The following is a 17,308-nucleotide window of genomic DNA, read 5'->3' as shown; positions in this document are numbered from 1 at the left end:
GACTGAGGGATGTCATGAGATGAAAGGAGAACCAACGTGTTTCACTACACCACATAGCTGACACAGCTCCGGCTCACCCACAATAAACACGTTCTCTGAATGCTATGGCCACAGTTCACAGTCATTTATTCCATAGCTGCAGTGCATGAAAACCTCCAAAATTAGTTGAAAGCGATAATGTGGGCTTTATGAACGGAGTTAACTGATCTACCAAAGATGAAACGATACCAAGTGGGATACTTTCCAGCTATGAGAACGAGTTGTACTCTTGACCTCCCTTAACTTTTGCTCTCACTAACCTCTTGCCTCATCTTCGACTCGTGTTCTACGTACTTCTACACTTCTGTCAGATACTTGAAAGCTCCTTGCTGGAACATTAATTAATTTTTGCCGTTTTATTCCCTCAGCTTCACCTTCTCTTCCTCTGTTACAGTCTGTTCCTTACCTCTTTGCCCTTTGTGAAATCCTTCCTCACCCAGACGTTTTTAATTATTATCTGCCTTGTTCGTCTAACTTCACTACTTTAGCATCAGACCCCAGCTGGTTTCAGCCTTGTGCTTTTTGATTGACAGGGGAATGCAAACCTCAGCAGCCATCCTTTAGAGAATGAGGGAAGCATTTCCCATCAGTGTGTATTGTATGTATAATAAAGGTATGTGTGTGTCTTGGCTGTTCGAATGCCTGTTGCCCGGTGGCCACTGATAACACAAGCCTCACAAAACACACAGCTGCCTTTGTGCTGTGAAATCATGTTGGGATATTCAGAAACAATAAAGTTAAGAAGTATTAAATTCACAATATTCTGGATAATATTATCTCACATAGGCCCTGTTATGGTCAGAGTATGTATACACCTTCTGATGTTCCATTAGGGGCAGCTAAACTTAAAATATAATGAAGTAAAAGGATATGGGATGGGATTGAATTTTTTTTAGTTTAGTTTAGTTGATTTGAAAGGGGACAATGCAAGTTCATAAAACACATGATTATATAAGGTTAAAAAAGCCAGAATTAGCCAGAAGGCTAGTTTTCATCTGTAGTCCCCTCTTCAGAGGGAACTACAGATGCAATTTCTACGAAAACAGTATTTTTCTTACTAATACCTTCTTTTAAATATTTAAGTTTATCCAATAGAATAATAAGTATAAAAATGTATACTTTTCATTAAGTCAAACCCTTTTAGGTTTGACCTTTTTAATTATACAGCAGTTATTCACTGTACTATGTATATTCTGTAATCATGCTTCAGTTTTGTAGTTTTCATTGCTGGTGGCGGTTTCACTGAGGTTTCAAATTCAGATCAGTTTCCCTCCTCATCTACCTCGCAAACATGCGCACATTTTGTCTTGAACCTTACCGTGTTGAAAGATTCTCAAACAAACATACTCAATGGCAGCCTGGATAGCTAGCTCTGTAGCAGGACATTAAACAGCATATGAATGAGCCTGTAAATGTCACTTCCCTCCAATTACATGATGGTGCTGTCCTTGTTCTTCACAATGCTGACAACAAAATGTTGGTCCATGACAGCACAAGATTTTTACTGATTCTCTCGCAGGGCAACATGAAACACAAACAACAAACAGAAAGGGATCGATCCTGGAACTCTTGCTGTGAGGACCACTGGACCCAAATTGTTTTTGTTATTTTACATTTTAACACTCATTTAACCTTGTCAATATTCAGAATTTTCTTCCAATGAGCGATCACGGTATTCCAATGAGTTATCGCTGTTAATTCTCAGTTGACATGAAAATAATAATATGGGTTTGAAAGTTAAACTTGGAGATCCACGTTGTTTTAAATCAATCCACTGGAATTTTAAGTAAATTCCTTGAAAAATATTCATATCTCATCCAAGAGGCTTCTTCAGTTCTGGTGGTGGCTGGTCTTGTCTTGTTTCTTTTGAGACTTGGCCAGAAGTCACGTCTGAAATAGGCTGGTACTGAGAACTTTTAAGTGGCAATTCCGACAATACGAGTCTCAACACACAATCCGTAGGAAGCACGCACGCAGAGTTAAGGTAAACTAGATGTATATTTATTCAAACAATCAATTTATTCCAACAATCTAGTTGACTTTCTTGTCAAGACAAATTTGCATTATTTGTGGTCTGAAAACTGTACCATCTCACCATCACGTAACATACTCCTCAGGGTAAATAAGGTAAGTATAATGTTTCACAATTTTAATCGTACAATTTCTAACTTAAAACTGCATTTCTATAATTCAGTAATGTAAACTTAAGTATTTTTTTCTCAATCCATGTATAAATTGAACAAAACCCAAGTATGGGTTGTACAGTATTGTATGTTCTGATTTACATCTACACTGTAAAATATTATACTGTAAACCATAATGACCTGCAGCACTTTCATCTGCAAAAGACTGAATTTTTATTGAATTATTGAATTATTTATTTACCATTGATTAGTACAGTATTTGAAATGTTAAAAACAAATATTCCATTCATTACTGTATTCTTGTAAATTCGAAACCCAATACTGGCCAAAGTTCATTGACTGTATTTGATTCTAGAGTGTGTATCCTGTATTCATGATCAGGAATGTTAATGTAATGCCACCATTAAAAATAATAAATAAGCAAACGCTCTGTCCTGACTGACCACTCAAATATTGGATTTCATCCAAGGGAAGGCACTTTTGAATTAAAGGCCATAATTCTACCGTATATGACCCCAGTAACAATAAGAATGTCAACTTAAGTCAATCAATGGAAGTTGTCCCATCAGCACATGTTACGGTACAGTCCTTTTAAAGTGATGTAATCGTATAATATTTATCACAGACTGCATTGCGATCACCGGCCGACATAATTCAGTTTAGATTTTACTTTACCGAAAACTCTTAAAATCTAGTGCCCATTGTTCTGAGACGTCCTGCTGAGTTTAGTCCCCCGCCCCGAACACCGAAACAACCACGTGGCATTTTGTTTTTGAGGATGATGAATTGGCAGAACCATCGAATTATTACGATTTCTATTACTATAATGTGATCAAAGTTTTGATTTTTTAACACATGTTGAAGATAAATCTTGTTGAGGACACTGTAGTAAAGGAGTGGACATAAAGTATTTAATGAAAGCAGTGTGTGTATGTGATAAATGCAATCAACAGCTCAAGAACAGCCTCAAGAAGAAGATTAATGAACCTATTAAATATACTAACCAAACACTTTATATACAGTGTGTGTGTGTGTGTGTGTGTGTGTGTGTGTGTGTGTGTGTGTGTGTGTGTGTGTGTGTGTGTGTGTGTGTGTGTGTGTGTGTGTGTGTGTGTGTGTGTGTGTGTGCGCAGACTACAACAACTGTACAAATAATGCAAATAATTTCTATTGCATTATAAAAAATAAATGTACTACCACAATATGAGCATAAATCTACCTATATTGAAGCCGTGTGTGATTACATCATGGAGCTGCTGATTTACTGATTTAGTGTACTTTAATGTTCAGGCTCAGATTACAAACACAAGCTAATATAAAATCCACTCCGACACTCCATGACCAGCTGAACAATGTTCATTCTAAAGCCCATTAATTCCTGATGAATAAGTGATGAATGCAACACAAAGTCACATCAGACCCTCTGAGACAGCCACTGGCTTCTGTTTCATCCTTTCATTCATTATCATCTTCACTTCTTACCACACCCCTTCCTCCTTCCCTACTCTGCCCCTCTCATTGTCTTCCTCAGTGCACTGTCTGCTTTACCCATTCTCCTCCATCGATTTTCCTCTGCTGTTATCTCCCTCATCTCACTGGCGTTATTCTGTACAGTTCGAATCACCTCTGCACCTCCTGATCTGCTTCACCTCAATCTTCATGAAGAAATGAGAGGATGAGGTGAGAGGGAGGAGGCAATGGCTTTGGGGGTGGAAGAAGACAATAGATAGGAGATGAAAGGAGCGAAGATGAGAGGAAAAGAGAGACCAGAGAAAGAGAAGATGAGGAGACGAGGAGTGGCTAAACAGCTTGCCGAGGGTCACTCAGCGGCACGAAACAATTTCCTGAACAGGTTGTGAAAAAAGACGAGCTTAACAAGATTTTATTCTGGAAAACCCGTTTGCGTGTGTGTGTGTGTGTGTGTGTGTGTGTGTGTGTGTGTGTGTGTGTGTGTGTGTGTGTGCGTGCATGTGTTGCTCTTGTAGTGCCGTCACCAATTGTGATGACTCGCACAGTGAAAGCTTGAAAAACTGAAGTGCTAATGAGAGCGGCTCATGAAACAACATTTATACAAGACAGACAGGACAGGAGATTTAATGAATCCTTCCTCTTTTGTTTTTGTTACCTGCTTATGCTGTCATTACCCTCAAACACACACACACACACACACACACACGCACACACACACACACACACACACACAAACACCCTGATGGGAGGGGTCAATTCTTGCTCTAGCATTACCTGATGAAAAGCCAATTAAAATTGTTTTCTGGAACCACTTCTGACCATTAAAGCTTTCACAACTTCTACCAGAAACATAAATATATTTGAACAGGCACTGAATTGGAAGCATTTCAATGAATTTACTCCATCCCTGAGCAACGGGATGTGTATTTATCTCTAACATTGACATTTGACATCTGGGTATATACTCCACAATTACAAGTCCGAAACAAACTGACTGTCACTTTCTTTTTCCCTGAAGTGTTTTCTTAAACTTTTCAATGCTTTGCACAAACCATAATGGCAGTGGTCTTTCTCTCTGCACAAAACTGGTTGTGGCTCCTGAACGTGGGAGCTGCTAGAAATGCTGAAGGATGTAACATCAGACAGATGTCAGGGATGCTGAAGGAGCCCACCGTGTTTTCTGTCTGTGATGCTGAATGACGACATGAGTGGGATCTGCCTTCACAAGTTAGCTGAGCAATCGCCTAATGAGCTCAAATGTAGAGTGACATTAACTCAACCTGTCTCCATGACTACAGTCCCCAAAGTACTCTGCCTCCATGGTAACTGTCACCATAACTCGCACAGATGCTCGCTGTGTTGCTGACATGAGCTGCAATCTCAGGAGTTGAGATTGCCAATGAAGTCAAAAAGTGTGTTTTCATTCAACTTTACTATTTTTTTTTTGTCCAGATTTCATATAAATCAAAGATAAAGAAAGATAAATTTGTCAGAGTATGACTTTGAAGTGTACAGCATTCATATAAAATCAGTGTTAGGTTTTTGTCTTCAGGAGCTCCTGCGCGTTGTTGTTGTTGGGGTTACATTAGTGAGAATCACGTTCATTCAAAATTCTCAGACTTTTTTTTTTGTGATATTTTTCCGTTTGCACATACAGTCAAGAATGCCCTATGGTGGCCCAGATGTGTAAATCACAAAACAATTTTTTTTTAAAAACACCAAATCATAAAACACAACAACAAATCACAAATAAAACAGCTAAAAAAGAAAACAAGAGAACAAATCTGAAATAAGTGTGCTTTCTTAATTTCCCTTCGGGGATCAAACCAGTATATAAAATTAAAAAAAACAAAAAAAACCAACATGAAGTAATGGAAAAAAGATCCTGCTATTGACAAATGTCATCCTTGATTGGATGGTGATATTGTTCCATTTATTTAAAAAGAAGGCAATGTGCTTAAGGTATTATTAAACTACACTTCCAGCGACCTTCAATACATCTGAACATTTTTGATTCCCCAACACAAGCCCAGTGCATCTATAAGGGTAAATGTAGCTAGCTTTGGCTGAGGTGATCACTAGATGTTGTGATCAATAAACCCACTATGCCTCATAATGCAGTTGATCAGAGTGATTTCATCACGTGGATGCAGTGTGGGGCGGCGTAGTGGCGCAAGTGGGTGGCGCTGTTGCCGCACAGCGAGGCAGTTCCGTGTTCAAGTCCCGCTCTATGCGCATTGTGCGTGTTTTCCCCGTGTCTGTGTGGGTTCTCTCTGAGTTCTCCCGCTGCATGTGCGTGTTTATCTGTTTATATGTTTGGCTCTGCGATGAACCCCTAACATTGTGCAGGGTTAAAGGTCAGACTGTGCTGGTAATGCAGTGACCAGGTGACATCACTGTCCTCTGCTCGGTGTGTATCAAATGTACAAAAAGCTTAGGTGTGTTTGTTCGATTTGCACCATCAGTAAAGACATCAGTGTGACGTCTTCCTGCAGGCTGTACGGAGGTGTGGGAGTGTTTGTTTGTGCTTTAATTAAAAAAATAGAGAATAATTTTTATTTCTCTCATTCTTTGCATTGTTGCTGTGAACACTGCTCCCTCTCTTCACTCACTGCTTAACTCGCCAAATTACCACTGCTCTCTGTAGCCAGAAAAATAAAAATCCTACTCTCTAAGAGTGAAAATTATTATACAAGCTTCCATCCTGTGCCTTGGACTGGCTTCAACATTTAAAGAAAATGTAAAAAAAAAAAAAAATTTGAATGTTGGCATAAAGATTCATTTCTCTGGACAGCCACTGTATGATGATTCTGATTGGATATGAAACAGTACTCCCTCATTTATGTTTGGAGGATTTTAGAATTACAGTAGTACCTTGAGATATGAGTTTAATTTGTCCCGTGGTTGAACTCGTAACTCAAATAACTTGTAACTCAGTTTTTCCAGATTTAAAATAACTCAAAACATTTTAATCTGTTCCAGCCTTGCAAAAAAACCCAACCCTTAAATAAAAAAGTTAAAAATTAGATATAAGTTATAAAAATAATGATAAAGCATGAAAAGAAATGCAAAAGTCATGAGAATACGTGTTATGTTTTTACTCCGCAAACGAGAATGTGATCTGGTCTCAGCTGATGTTGTATCCATCCGCCAACTAGTGATGGTGTCCCAACACATGACTCAGATCTCAGATTTTCTTGCTTATGTCGAACAAAAATTATAGACAGAGCGACGACTTGTATCTCGAATAACTCCTGTGTGGAGTAGCTCGCATCTCAAGGTACAACTGTGTCTGTGTCTGAAATAACTGTCACTTCCTTTGAGCATTAGCATGATAATTACATTTAACTGCATGGCTGATCTGAGGTCAGAGGTGATTTCAGGTTATTAATTATCACTAATTATTTCATGATCAGCCTCTTTTGCGGAATGACAAGAGCCTCTCCAGACAGGCAGGAATGACTGCTGCCAATAACTAATACCTCGACAGTGAAAATAATGAATACTGCATGAGCTGAATGGAAATATCACATTTGCATGAGATACTGTTAGTGTGTTTGTTGTCAGTGTGGTAGCATGAAGGGAGAGATGATGGGTAAAAAAGAACCCTCCATATACTGCTTTAGTTTCTAGCAGTTTGTACATATTAAACTTTTTTTCTTGACAGAAAACAAAAGCCTACACATTTGTGCAGGTTTTTGTTATTGAACGTGTTGTTTCGTTCAGAAGAAGTCTGTAATTTTCTTCATCTTATCTTGAAAGGATTGGCGAGGTTATTACACCACAGCAGAGCCAAATACTGCTAGGGTATGAATTTCATCTGAATAATATGGAGAATTTATTGTTACTGCAGATTGCCCTAATGTTCCAACCTCGCACTTCAGAGAAAGTATAAATCCTTCTCCTGCAGAGTACTGTGGGAAAATACTGAGTAAAAAGTCTGCCTTCATATTTCTCTCCTTCTCTCCGTGTCTCAAACCACTGGAGTGAATGGAAAGCTAATCAATTTTCACTGGGCTCCAAAAGGCCGTGGCCCAGGCTTTAGCGTTCTGCTCAAGCTATAATATCATGCTCTATCTTAAACTTCACCCACTCCACTTCCTCACATCGGTCCTGATTTGATCAAGAGATCCAGTTTTTACCTGGAAGGTTTGCAAATACTTGCCTGGGGGGGGGGGTCGCGCTGTTTCCTCAAAGTAAGAAGGTTCTGGGTTTGATTCCTTTCTGTGCAGCGTTTTTATGTTCTCTTCGTGTGTTCGTGGGTTTTCTCCGCTACAAAAACATGCAGCTTATGTGAATTATGTGAACACTCCAGATTGACCTTTGAGTGTGTGTGTTTGTTTGTCTTTTGTGTGGTACCGCGATGATGTGTACCTCACCTTCTGCCCGTAGCCAGCTGAGATAGGCTCAGTCAGACCCGTAAGGCGGGTACGTGACTGTAGAAGATGACTGCATGGATGGTGTACAAATAAGTTATATGAATATTTTTAATATGGACGAATGGGGAGAGAAAAGATAAAGGTAGGACTGGGAGTAAATAAGATGGTGCAGTGTGAGAATAATGAGAGGAGAACTAGAAATGAGCAGCGCTTAGGTGATGCAAATTGGAACATATGCAGTGATTACTGGCTGCCCAGTGACTCGGGCTCTTATCCCCACTCAGGGAGCAGCACTCAGACGGTCCACTTACACCTTTGTTCAGGAGAGAAACTCCAGTTTCAGAAGGAAGACACTTTTTAAAGTGTGAACTGTCTGACCGTGAAACACTGAAAGAGTAACTCAAATGAAGTGAATGGTTAGTAAGAGCAGAATGTAACCTGAGACCTTTGCCTTTCACTGTAATAACTTTAAAGGCCAACGTAAAAGAAACGAGCGTTGATCCAAGGCCAACCTCTTTATGTTAATGATGTATAATGATACAGACAGACGCTCCTACACATTCCCTGTCCTCATTTTAAAATGCATTTTGACAAAATGATAGCTAAGAACATCACCATCTCCACTTTAGCCGCTTTGTATTTCTTAGATGCATTATGATCAAGCATCAATCAGTTCTGTTAGTTCTTTGCAACTTCAGTGCTCCCTTCATTTCTGATGCTTTCTTTTAAATTATGACTCATTAAATACAAATAATAAGTTTGACATTTAAGTCTTAGGAAAAATCTTGTAATGTACAGGATTAACCAAATGTGTCCAGAAGAAAGACTTACTGACAATTCTTTTGTTTGTTTGTTTGTTTGTTTGTTGGTCTATTGGCCATATAACACAAGAACTACAAGACAATTCCATGAATTGTGGCGGACGGATTGATCTTGGGCCAGAAATGATTTGGATTAAGAAGCAGATCCAGGATTTTTTTTCTTCCTTCCTTTGTTAACTAGACAGGACATTTTTTAACAGCCAAACAGACATATGTAGGATTGTTAGCAGAGGCGTGGGATTTACATTCTACATTTATTTATGTGACAATTGACAAAAGAAATAAAGTGCATAATTGGCTGAGGACAAAGGTTCATACGAACAGGTGGCTAAGAGGTGGGTCATTAGGCACGAGTGCAAAAAAGTGAGTAAGAGGGTAAATTCATGACTCCAAGAAAGTTGGGAAACATTAATATCACAGAATTTAAACATGTCATTTAATCCTTCTTGACGTTCAGTCCAATTAAAAACGGTAAAAAGTCAAGGGGTAATAATAGAAAGCTCCTAAAAAAAACCAGCCCGTTGACACGTGATAGAGTGGAACAGGCTTTGTCTGTCAAAAGCAACAACAGAAGGAAGTTCAATGCTTTATGGAAATGTGCGGGCAAAGAGTCCAACTGTTGAAGTAATGAAGCCTCATTCTGCAGCTTCACAAGTGTGTAAAAGACTCCAAGTAATAGACTGGTGCATTTGAAAGCAAAACTTGTAACCCATTGATAATGTGTGCAGCCTTATGAAGAGCAAATATGACAACAAAGGGACAGCTGAGATTCTGAAGTCATCTATCAAAAAAGAATGAGACACAACTCACTTTAAAGCTCAAAAAAAGTGATGCTACACAATCATAAACAGGGAACCATTATATTTAGATAAATGTGTGCTTTAAATTAAGAATTAAATTAATTTATAATGCCATTTAAGAAATACATTTAATGATATTAAATTTGAAAATGACTGCAGTCTCTGTTCATGACATGTATACAACGTCCAAATGCTGTGTGACAATGAACCAGGAAAGGTCAATTGTTTGGGAAATGACGGATCTAAAAATCTACTAAAACTCCCTCAGCAGTGTCTGAGCGTACGTTTGTTCACCTGACTCCTTCAGCCGGTCACTCCTCTACACAGCAGCTCCATGACGCTCATTTAGATCACAGTATAATGACATCCCATACAAAGGAGAGGCAGGGGAGAGAGGAGAGGGGTGTGTGTGTGTGTGTGTGTGTGTGTGTGTGTGTGTGTGTGTGTGTGTGTGTGTGTGTGTGTGTGTGTGTGTGTGTGTGCACGTAAGAGAGATAGCCAAGAAATATAGCCAAGAAAGATAAACTGGTCGGTACACGTAGACATGCAAGCATGCACGTACATAATCACACACACACACACACACACACACACACACACACACACACACACACACACACACACACACACACACACACACACACACACACACACACACACACACACACACACACACACACCACACACATACACCAAGCCAGATCCAAGGGAAGAGTCTTTTTAAACCAGTGAACTCCACAGAGGGAACTCACATGTTTGGTCACATGGAGCTAACAGAGACAACATGCGAACACGTGTAATAATAAATTTTACACTCTTTTTCTTCTGCATATGGTTTTTACCAATTTCTGAGGGAAATATGGTCTTGGCTAATTGTTAATCAGTTGAGCTCTTTTTTTGAAAGCAGCCACCTGCGCCTCTGACATCTGAAATAATATCAAATATACAAAACAATTTATACAAAAAAAACCTCGATGGTGATCAGGTTGTAATTATGAGATGGCTCTGAACCAACAGCTAGACCTTCTTTTCTGAATATACAAACATTGAATGACTAAAAAATGGTTCAGTGACTATCTTTTAAAATATTTAAAAAGGTTTTTGCCTGCATCTGGTGGTAGCACCATATTAGAGCCAGAGGATGGTGGTAAAACACATACAGTACGCGTGCAACCACTATTAACAAAAGAGGAAGAACACTCTCACCTCCAGGAAACACTAGAACGGTATAACGCCTTGCACACAGCAGCTACCAAACCGTGAAACGGTGGTGCAGAACCAACTCTGCCAGGTATAAAACCAATCACAACACAACCACACAAAACCCAAGCAGAAGTAGACAGCAGAAAAAACTCTGATGTTAAAGACATCCCATCAACCTCCCGTCAGCTCAACTCAAGGTGATGCTTTTCGAATTTTAAGGAATTTTGTTGCACCTGTGGAGCTACAGGAGGCTGCTGCATGTGAGCTGCTAAAAAGTTGTTAAATACCGGTGGAGAATTTGGCTTCTATGTCTGTGTGTTTCAGGTGAGCTTTGTCAACACACACACACACACACACACACACACACACACACACACACACACACACACACACACACACACACACACACACACACACACACACACAGACACACATACACACCTTTTTGGTGAAGTCCATGGCTTTGAGGATGGATAGGTTGAGTGTTTCCAATGAGGCCAGAACCCCCTCATAGTCGCCCATGTGTTTAGCAAAGTAGTCTGTATAAAACACACACAGGCAAATTGGCACATTACAAAATTTATACAAGTTTTGAAGTCACAAAATAGTTTGCCATGGTTAAAAATGTAGTTGAAGTAATATCAGAGATTTTAAAAAATAATTGCATTTCAACTGAGAACCACTTTTTAATAATAGATAAGAGAGAGGATGTCGGTTGCAATGGCGTGTGTGTGTGTATTTGTGTGTCTGTGTGTGTGTGTGTGTGTGTGTGTGTGTGTGTGTGTGTGTGTGTGTGTGTGTGTGTGTGTGTGTGTGTGTGTGTGTGTGTGTGTGTGTGTGTGTGTGTGCAGCATACTTACCACACAGCTCCTTAGTGTCAACATTACTATCACAGAATTGTAGAGGAGCAGCAGAGGGAGAAAAAAGGAGGAAGGGAAGGGAGAGTGATGGAGAGAAACAGGATCAGCAATAGAGGAGAGACTTCTTGCATGCAAACACACATACACACATATGTACACATACACACACACACACACACAAACACACACACACACACACACACACACACACACACACACACACACACTCTTGCAGTTTGGCAGATAAGAGCAATCTAACAGGACTCTGACAGGAGTCTGAATCAATCCATTGCCATCCTTCATACTCCGTTCTGAGTGGGGACTCATTTGGCATTGAAAACACTTCCTGGTTGAGAAGAGAACCAGGGATGAGAGCAATGGATGATAGAAGGATGCAGATGAATTGCTGAAATTAAAAAAAGGAAGAGAAAGAAGCCCAAAGATGGATGTGAGATGTGAGACTGAACATGATGGACAGGAGGAAACCCTCCATCTGTTCCTCTTAATTATAAACACTGTGAACAATAAAGAGAAAACAGGAAATTTAGGTTAAAAGCCACATCTTCTTTGGGTTTTTGTTATATATTTATGAGGAAAGCAACATGTCCTTAATGCTTTGTTTGGACTCACTGATCATTGTTTGACATTTATGATTTGGAAGTGGTCCATTTTATGTCAGTAAGCAGCAGATTCTTTTAAATACATGAGGTTCTGGCAGAATGAATTCTAATTAGTCACTGTGACAGATGGGCTTAAAAATACCACAAAACATTTAGATTTAAGAATCATTAAATGTTTTTTATTTTTTATTTTCAAATTAACATGCATTGGGGATGTTTATCTGTGTTTGAAAACTGTTCCTTGGCTAAAATGAAAAAGTGGCAGATTGTTTACTATTCGAATACAAATTTTCGCAGAGGAAACAAACAAATAATTATATTGTTCTCAGCCCAACAGTCCCTTTAATTACATTCCCATTTATTAATCTAACCTATCTTGTATAACCGCAGAAATTTTAAATGAATATATAAATGACTTTTTCTTCATCATTTGACTAAAGCGATTAGTTCTGTTTTCTGTTGTCGTCTGCCATAACTTTCACCACCTTAGATTTCATTTTCACAATCTTGTAAGCCCCTCCCCTTCCTCCAAGCCAATATGGCAACCATGGAGGGAGAAGCGTACACTTTATTCCATACCAACATTTTGAACCGTTTTGAGTATGTCATCCTAGTACTAATTAAATATTATGATAATGTAATAAAATGTTGTATATTTCCATATATAATAGTCTGAAGGTACCCCCATCCCTAAAGTGGTCAGGTTGAATGTGGAAGTTTGGCACCTAATAATAAGTGTGTCCTCATTTCCTTTGTGTTTGGCTTTACATTGGAGTTTTGCCCCCAAAGAATTCTTAATGTCTTAATTGAGGGTGTTTTGAACTTTCCTTTTTTCATGGATTTTGGCTCAGTCTTTACCTTTAGGAAGCTGAATTGGATTCCTGTCTCATTGACATTCATCTTCTCTGTCTATTTTTGCTGACACGTACTGTGATGCTGCTAACAGACAAGCAGACGCTGAACACATAATCTCAGATTTATCAGATTTCTCCTTCCTTCCAGTTCATCCTTTCATTATTACTTTGGTTTAGATGGACAGATTCAGGAACAGTTCATAACTTTCTTTAACACAGAGAAATACTGTATGAAGCAGGTTAACGATGACAGCAGTGTATGATTCTTTTATTCTGAATTCTTTAATTTTGTGGGTTTTATCTGAACAATTATAAGTCAGATAATCAGCAAAGATGTGTGCACCTCCTTGTGAATCTGCCGAGGATAAAAAACAATTTATAAACTAAATGAAAACTGTCACAAGTTGACTGCTTATCACCTGAGACTTCGTGTCGCTGAAAAAGAAACACAGTCAGGACTTGAAGCCACACATGGCTGAAGACAGGAAGAAGTGACAGATTGAGACAGGATAGAAACAGAGGGCGAAGGGAAGAGTGACAGAAAGCTCACACAACAGGCTGACGGGGAAAGAAAGCTTGGAGATGAAGAGACAGCGATAAACGGCTGGAAACAAGAAGATGCTCATTCTCTGTCTGCTCCCTCCCTCCTCACCATCCATCAACTTCCTGATTCGACACGATACGCTTGCACCGTCGTTTGTTCTTTCACTTCGACCAATCAGCCTCCTTACATGCTGCCACATGATAATGCTGAGGTCTTGCATGTGGCTGCCAAGTCTACTTAACTCGAATGAGTGGAATCTTTTCTGACTGCGTGCACTGCAGTGACTAAGATTTAGAAAGCTCATGATGTCAAGAGAGATGGCAGCGACCACATGGTCCACTTACCAAGCCAATTCTGAAACAGAAAAACATTCTCCGTAAATGGCTGGGCGTGATGGATTTATATATGAAACCTAATTCAATTCAACAACCACCATAAAGGTCAGCATTTGTTCTGCTTGGTTTCATTTTATTTCAAGCCCCTGCAGGTTTCCTAGGTTGTGTAAATTGACTGAGGCGCTTTTTTGTATCCCACTATGTCAGCACACTTCTCCTGATTACAGGCCGGAGGAGCTGATTGGCTCATTAGGGTCATATAATGACAGCAAATCAGGACAGACTGTCCCAGGGAGCAGCAGATGTAGAGAGGTTTATGTCCTGAAGGGTTTGGATGACGAAGCTAAAAGAAATGAGAAGAGAAACAAAGAGAAGATGGAAGACAGATGGAGCAGGCTTTCCTTCACTTCTCACTCTTTCTTTGTTTTCTTCCAATGTATCTTCACCTCCATCCCCCTCTTCATCATTGGATTACTTTGTCATTTTCCAATGAATTGATTGGTTGAAAAAACCAACAACATATATATATATATATATATATATATATATATATATATATATATATATATATATATATATATATATATATATATAAATATCGAAAAACAACAAACACCCAGACACACACCATGGGCAAATCCAGGGGTGGGAGCAAATGAGCAGTGGTCCTACTGAAATCTGATTGGCTCCTGCGGTGCCACTGTCCGGTCAAGTCTTACAGGTACTGTATATCGACACTACTTTAACTTCTTGTGGGAGGAAAGCTTACACTGGGAAAGATTCCTACTTTTCAACTTTTCATGCAATTTGGACGTCAATGAAAAACTTATTCACAAGTGAGATGTGGTGATTCTGACGTGACTTGACGCAGCAGAGGTGGGAAACGAGTAAATCTGATGTGACATGCTGTGCATTCACATGAGCACCTGTACAATACTGTGTGGAAACGTGATGTTTCCATCCCTACAGGAGCTTCATGGTGAGTTATGATTATCCACAATTTTTTGAGTTAGCTAACGTTGGCTAATGCTTCAGCTTCTTAAGGTCATTGGTTCCAACATCCTATTGTTAGCCATCAGCTAGACTCACCACATGGAAGACTCTTCTTTTTTATGATGTAATATTTAGGTCATGCCACAACTATCATTAAATTAAACTAATGTTTGAAAAGATATGATGAAGACAAAATCCTGTTAATAATGGAACTACAATCGCACCAAACTGCTCTTTTCATTATAACTGCTAACTGACGGGAACCCAGGGAAATTCTACGATAAAATAATAATATCGGACTTTATTTGTTTTTGTTTGTTTTTTTTCACCGTCACAAGAAATCAAAACGGTGTGTCCGACGAAGCCGTAACGACTCCGTGTGTGTTGTACAGGAGCTCTTGTTCACGTGATTCCTACCGGGAGATGCGCCGTGATTGGTTGGGCGCTTGATTGACAGGTAGTGGGTGGAGTTAAAGCGTGACAGTGTGAGGTTTTCAAGTGAGCTTATTCAAATATATAGGAGGGGAGATGAGACCATGAGATGGAAAAGCAGTTATGACTTGTCATCCGATAATATATGTCATCTCTAAAGGTAAACTTATCGTCATTCCTGTCAGCGATGCTTCAGGGGAGAAAAGTCTGAGCCCTAAGCAGAGTGAAGTCACCTGACAACACTGACGTGAGATGACTGTATGAGTCCTCCATGAGGAAGATGAGTATTTCGTCCCAGGCTTTTCTCATACAGTCAAATTACCGGTATTTCATTTTGAGAGGAAAATGATGAAAATTTTTGTCATTTTCTTCTTTTCGTAAGATTTATCCTTGTTTGCAAACATGCCATTCAAAGATATACTCTCTTTAACAGCTGAGCTAACTTTTAATTTTCTGCTCTACGTGCTTTATTAGTTTACATGCCTTGTTTTTAAGTCTGTGTATTTGGAAAGAAAAATCCAATGTCTTGTGCTTTCAGTGTCAAATTGGAATTTTTTTCAAAATGTATAATTATGGGTTTTTTTTCCAAAAGGTATGGAGCTAATGACAAACAAAAATGAAATATTTATGTGGTGCATCATATATGCATGGGTATTATTTTGAAACTGGCCTCAATTTGTAAAACGTAGCCCTTGAATTACAACAGTTCACTCCTGACACACTTACACACACACACACACTTACACACACACACACACACACACACACACACACACACACACACACACACACACACACACACACATGCAGAAAAAATATAATTCTAGGATATGCGTAGCAATATCCTGTTGTATTTCTCTCTTTTTTTCATAACTGATAGTGAGATGTAATCAGAAAACACAATTAACAAAGGAATGAGTACATACGTGTAAATGTACTAATCCAATTTATTTCACGTGTAGCTACACAGCCTCATTGCGTGCTGTAGACAAACACAGCCATGCAACAAATAGTGTGGTAATGCTGACCTGGTGTTATCAGAGTCAATGGTGTGAAACAGCTTCTCCAGCTCTTCTTCGTTCAGCGTGCCATCAGAGAAGAAAGCCTGGAATTCATCCAGAGACAGCTTACCATCATCTGTAAAACATACGCACGCACACATGGATGCACAAACACACACACACACACACATACATTGAGAAATTATCGCTGGAAGAAAGATTTCTAGCACAGTGATACCTTTGCTGCATGAACCTGCCTGTGGATGGAAAGGAAATACAACCTGCACCAGCTCCGCCCAACGACAAAAAAAAAAAAAGTTTAATTAATATTAGACTAAAGACTTTTGTTTAGGTCATAGTTATGCATGTTGTATATTTTTAAATGTTAAAATTTGAGTCTAAATCAAAATCAATCATTGACAACCTGACTTTAAGTCACAATGATTCCCTCTCCCACACACACACACACACACACACAACACACACACATATTCGGACTGATCCTGCCATCAGTGATGTCTCAAGCTTCTGTGAAATCAATCCAACACTCGCTACAGGCAGCTACAAACCTGTGGCTCTATTCCTGCTCTCTCTCTGCACGTAACGCGATTGTGTTGCAAAAACCTAAAACTACTTTTTACAGGCAATCGAACAAGCAAACTGAACAAAACCATACTGGCTTTCATTTCAATTTTCAAGAGCTGGTAATGTTAGAAGTACAATATAAAGATCGATACCAGTGGTGCAGGAATTGACGTCAAACTTCATGATATTTTAAGTGTCTGTCGTTTCAAGATAGGTAACAATGAATTA

General features: G+C 39.2%; 1 protein-coding gene across 1 annotated transcript in view; it reads right to left on the bottom strand.

Moving 5' to 3' along the window:
* The window catches only part of necab2 (N-terminal EF-hand calcium binding protein 2), a 107,375-nt gene that overhangs the window by 59,066 nt on the left and 31,001 nt on the right, over positions 1–17,308 (bottom strand). The window contains exons 3-5 of the mRNA XM_068313129.1: positions 16,523–16,631; positions 11,717–11,742; positions 11,298–11,395 (exon numbers count right to left, since the gene is read on the bottom strand). Of these exons, the coding sequence (XP_068169230.1) occupies positions 11,298–11,395; positions 11,717–11,742; positions 16,523–16,631 (233 nt within the window). The remainder of the gene's footprint in view (positions 1–11,297; positions 11,396–11,716; positions 11,743–16,522; positions 16,632–17,308) is intronic.

This window comes from Antennarius striatus, chromosome 4 (assembly GCF_040054535.1).
Source record: "Antennarius striatus isolate MH-2024 chromosome 4, ASM4005453v1, whole genome shotgun sequence".
NCBI classification, from domain to species: Eukaryota; Metazoa; Chordata; class Actinopteri; order Lophiiformes; family Antennariidae; genus Antennarius; species Antennarius striatus.
This window is presented reverse-complemented; position numbering and strand designations above follow the sequence as displayed.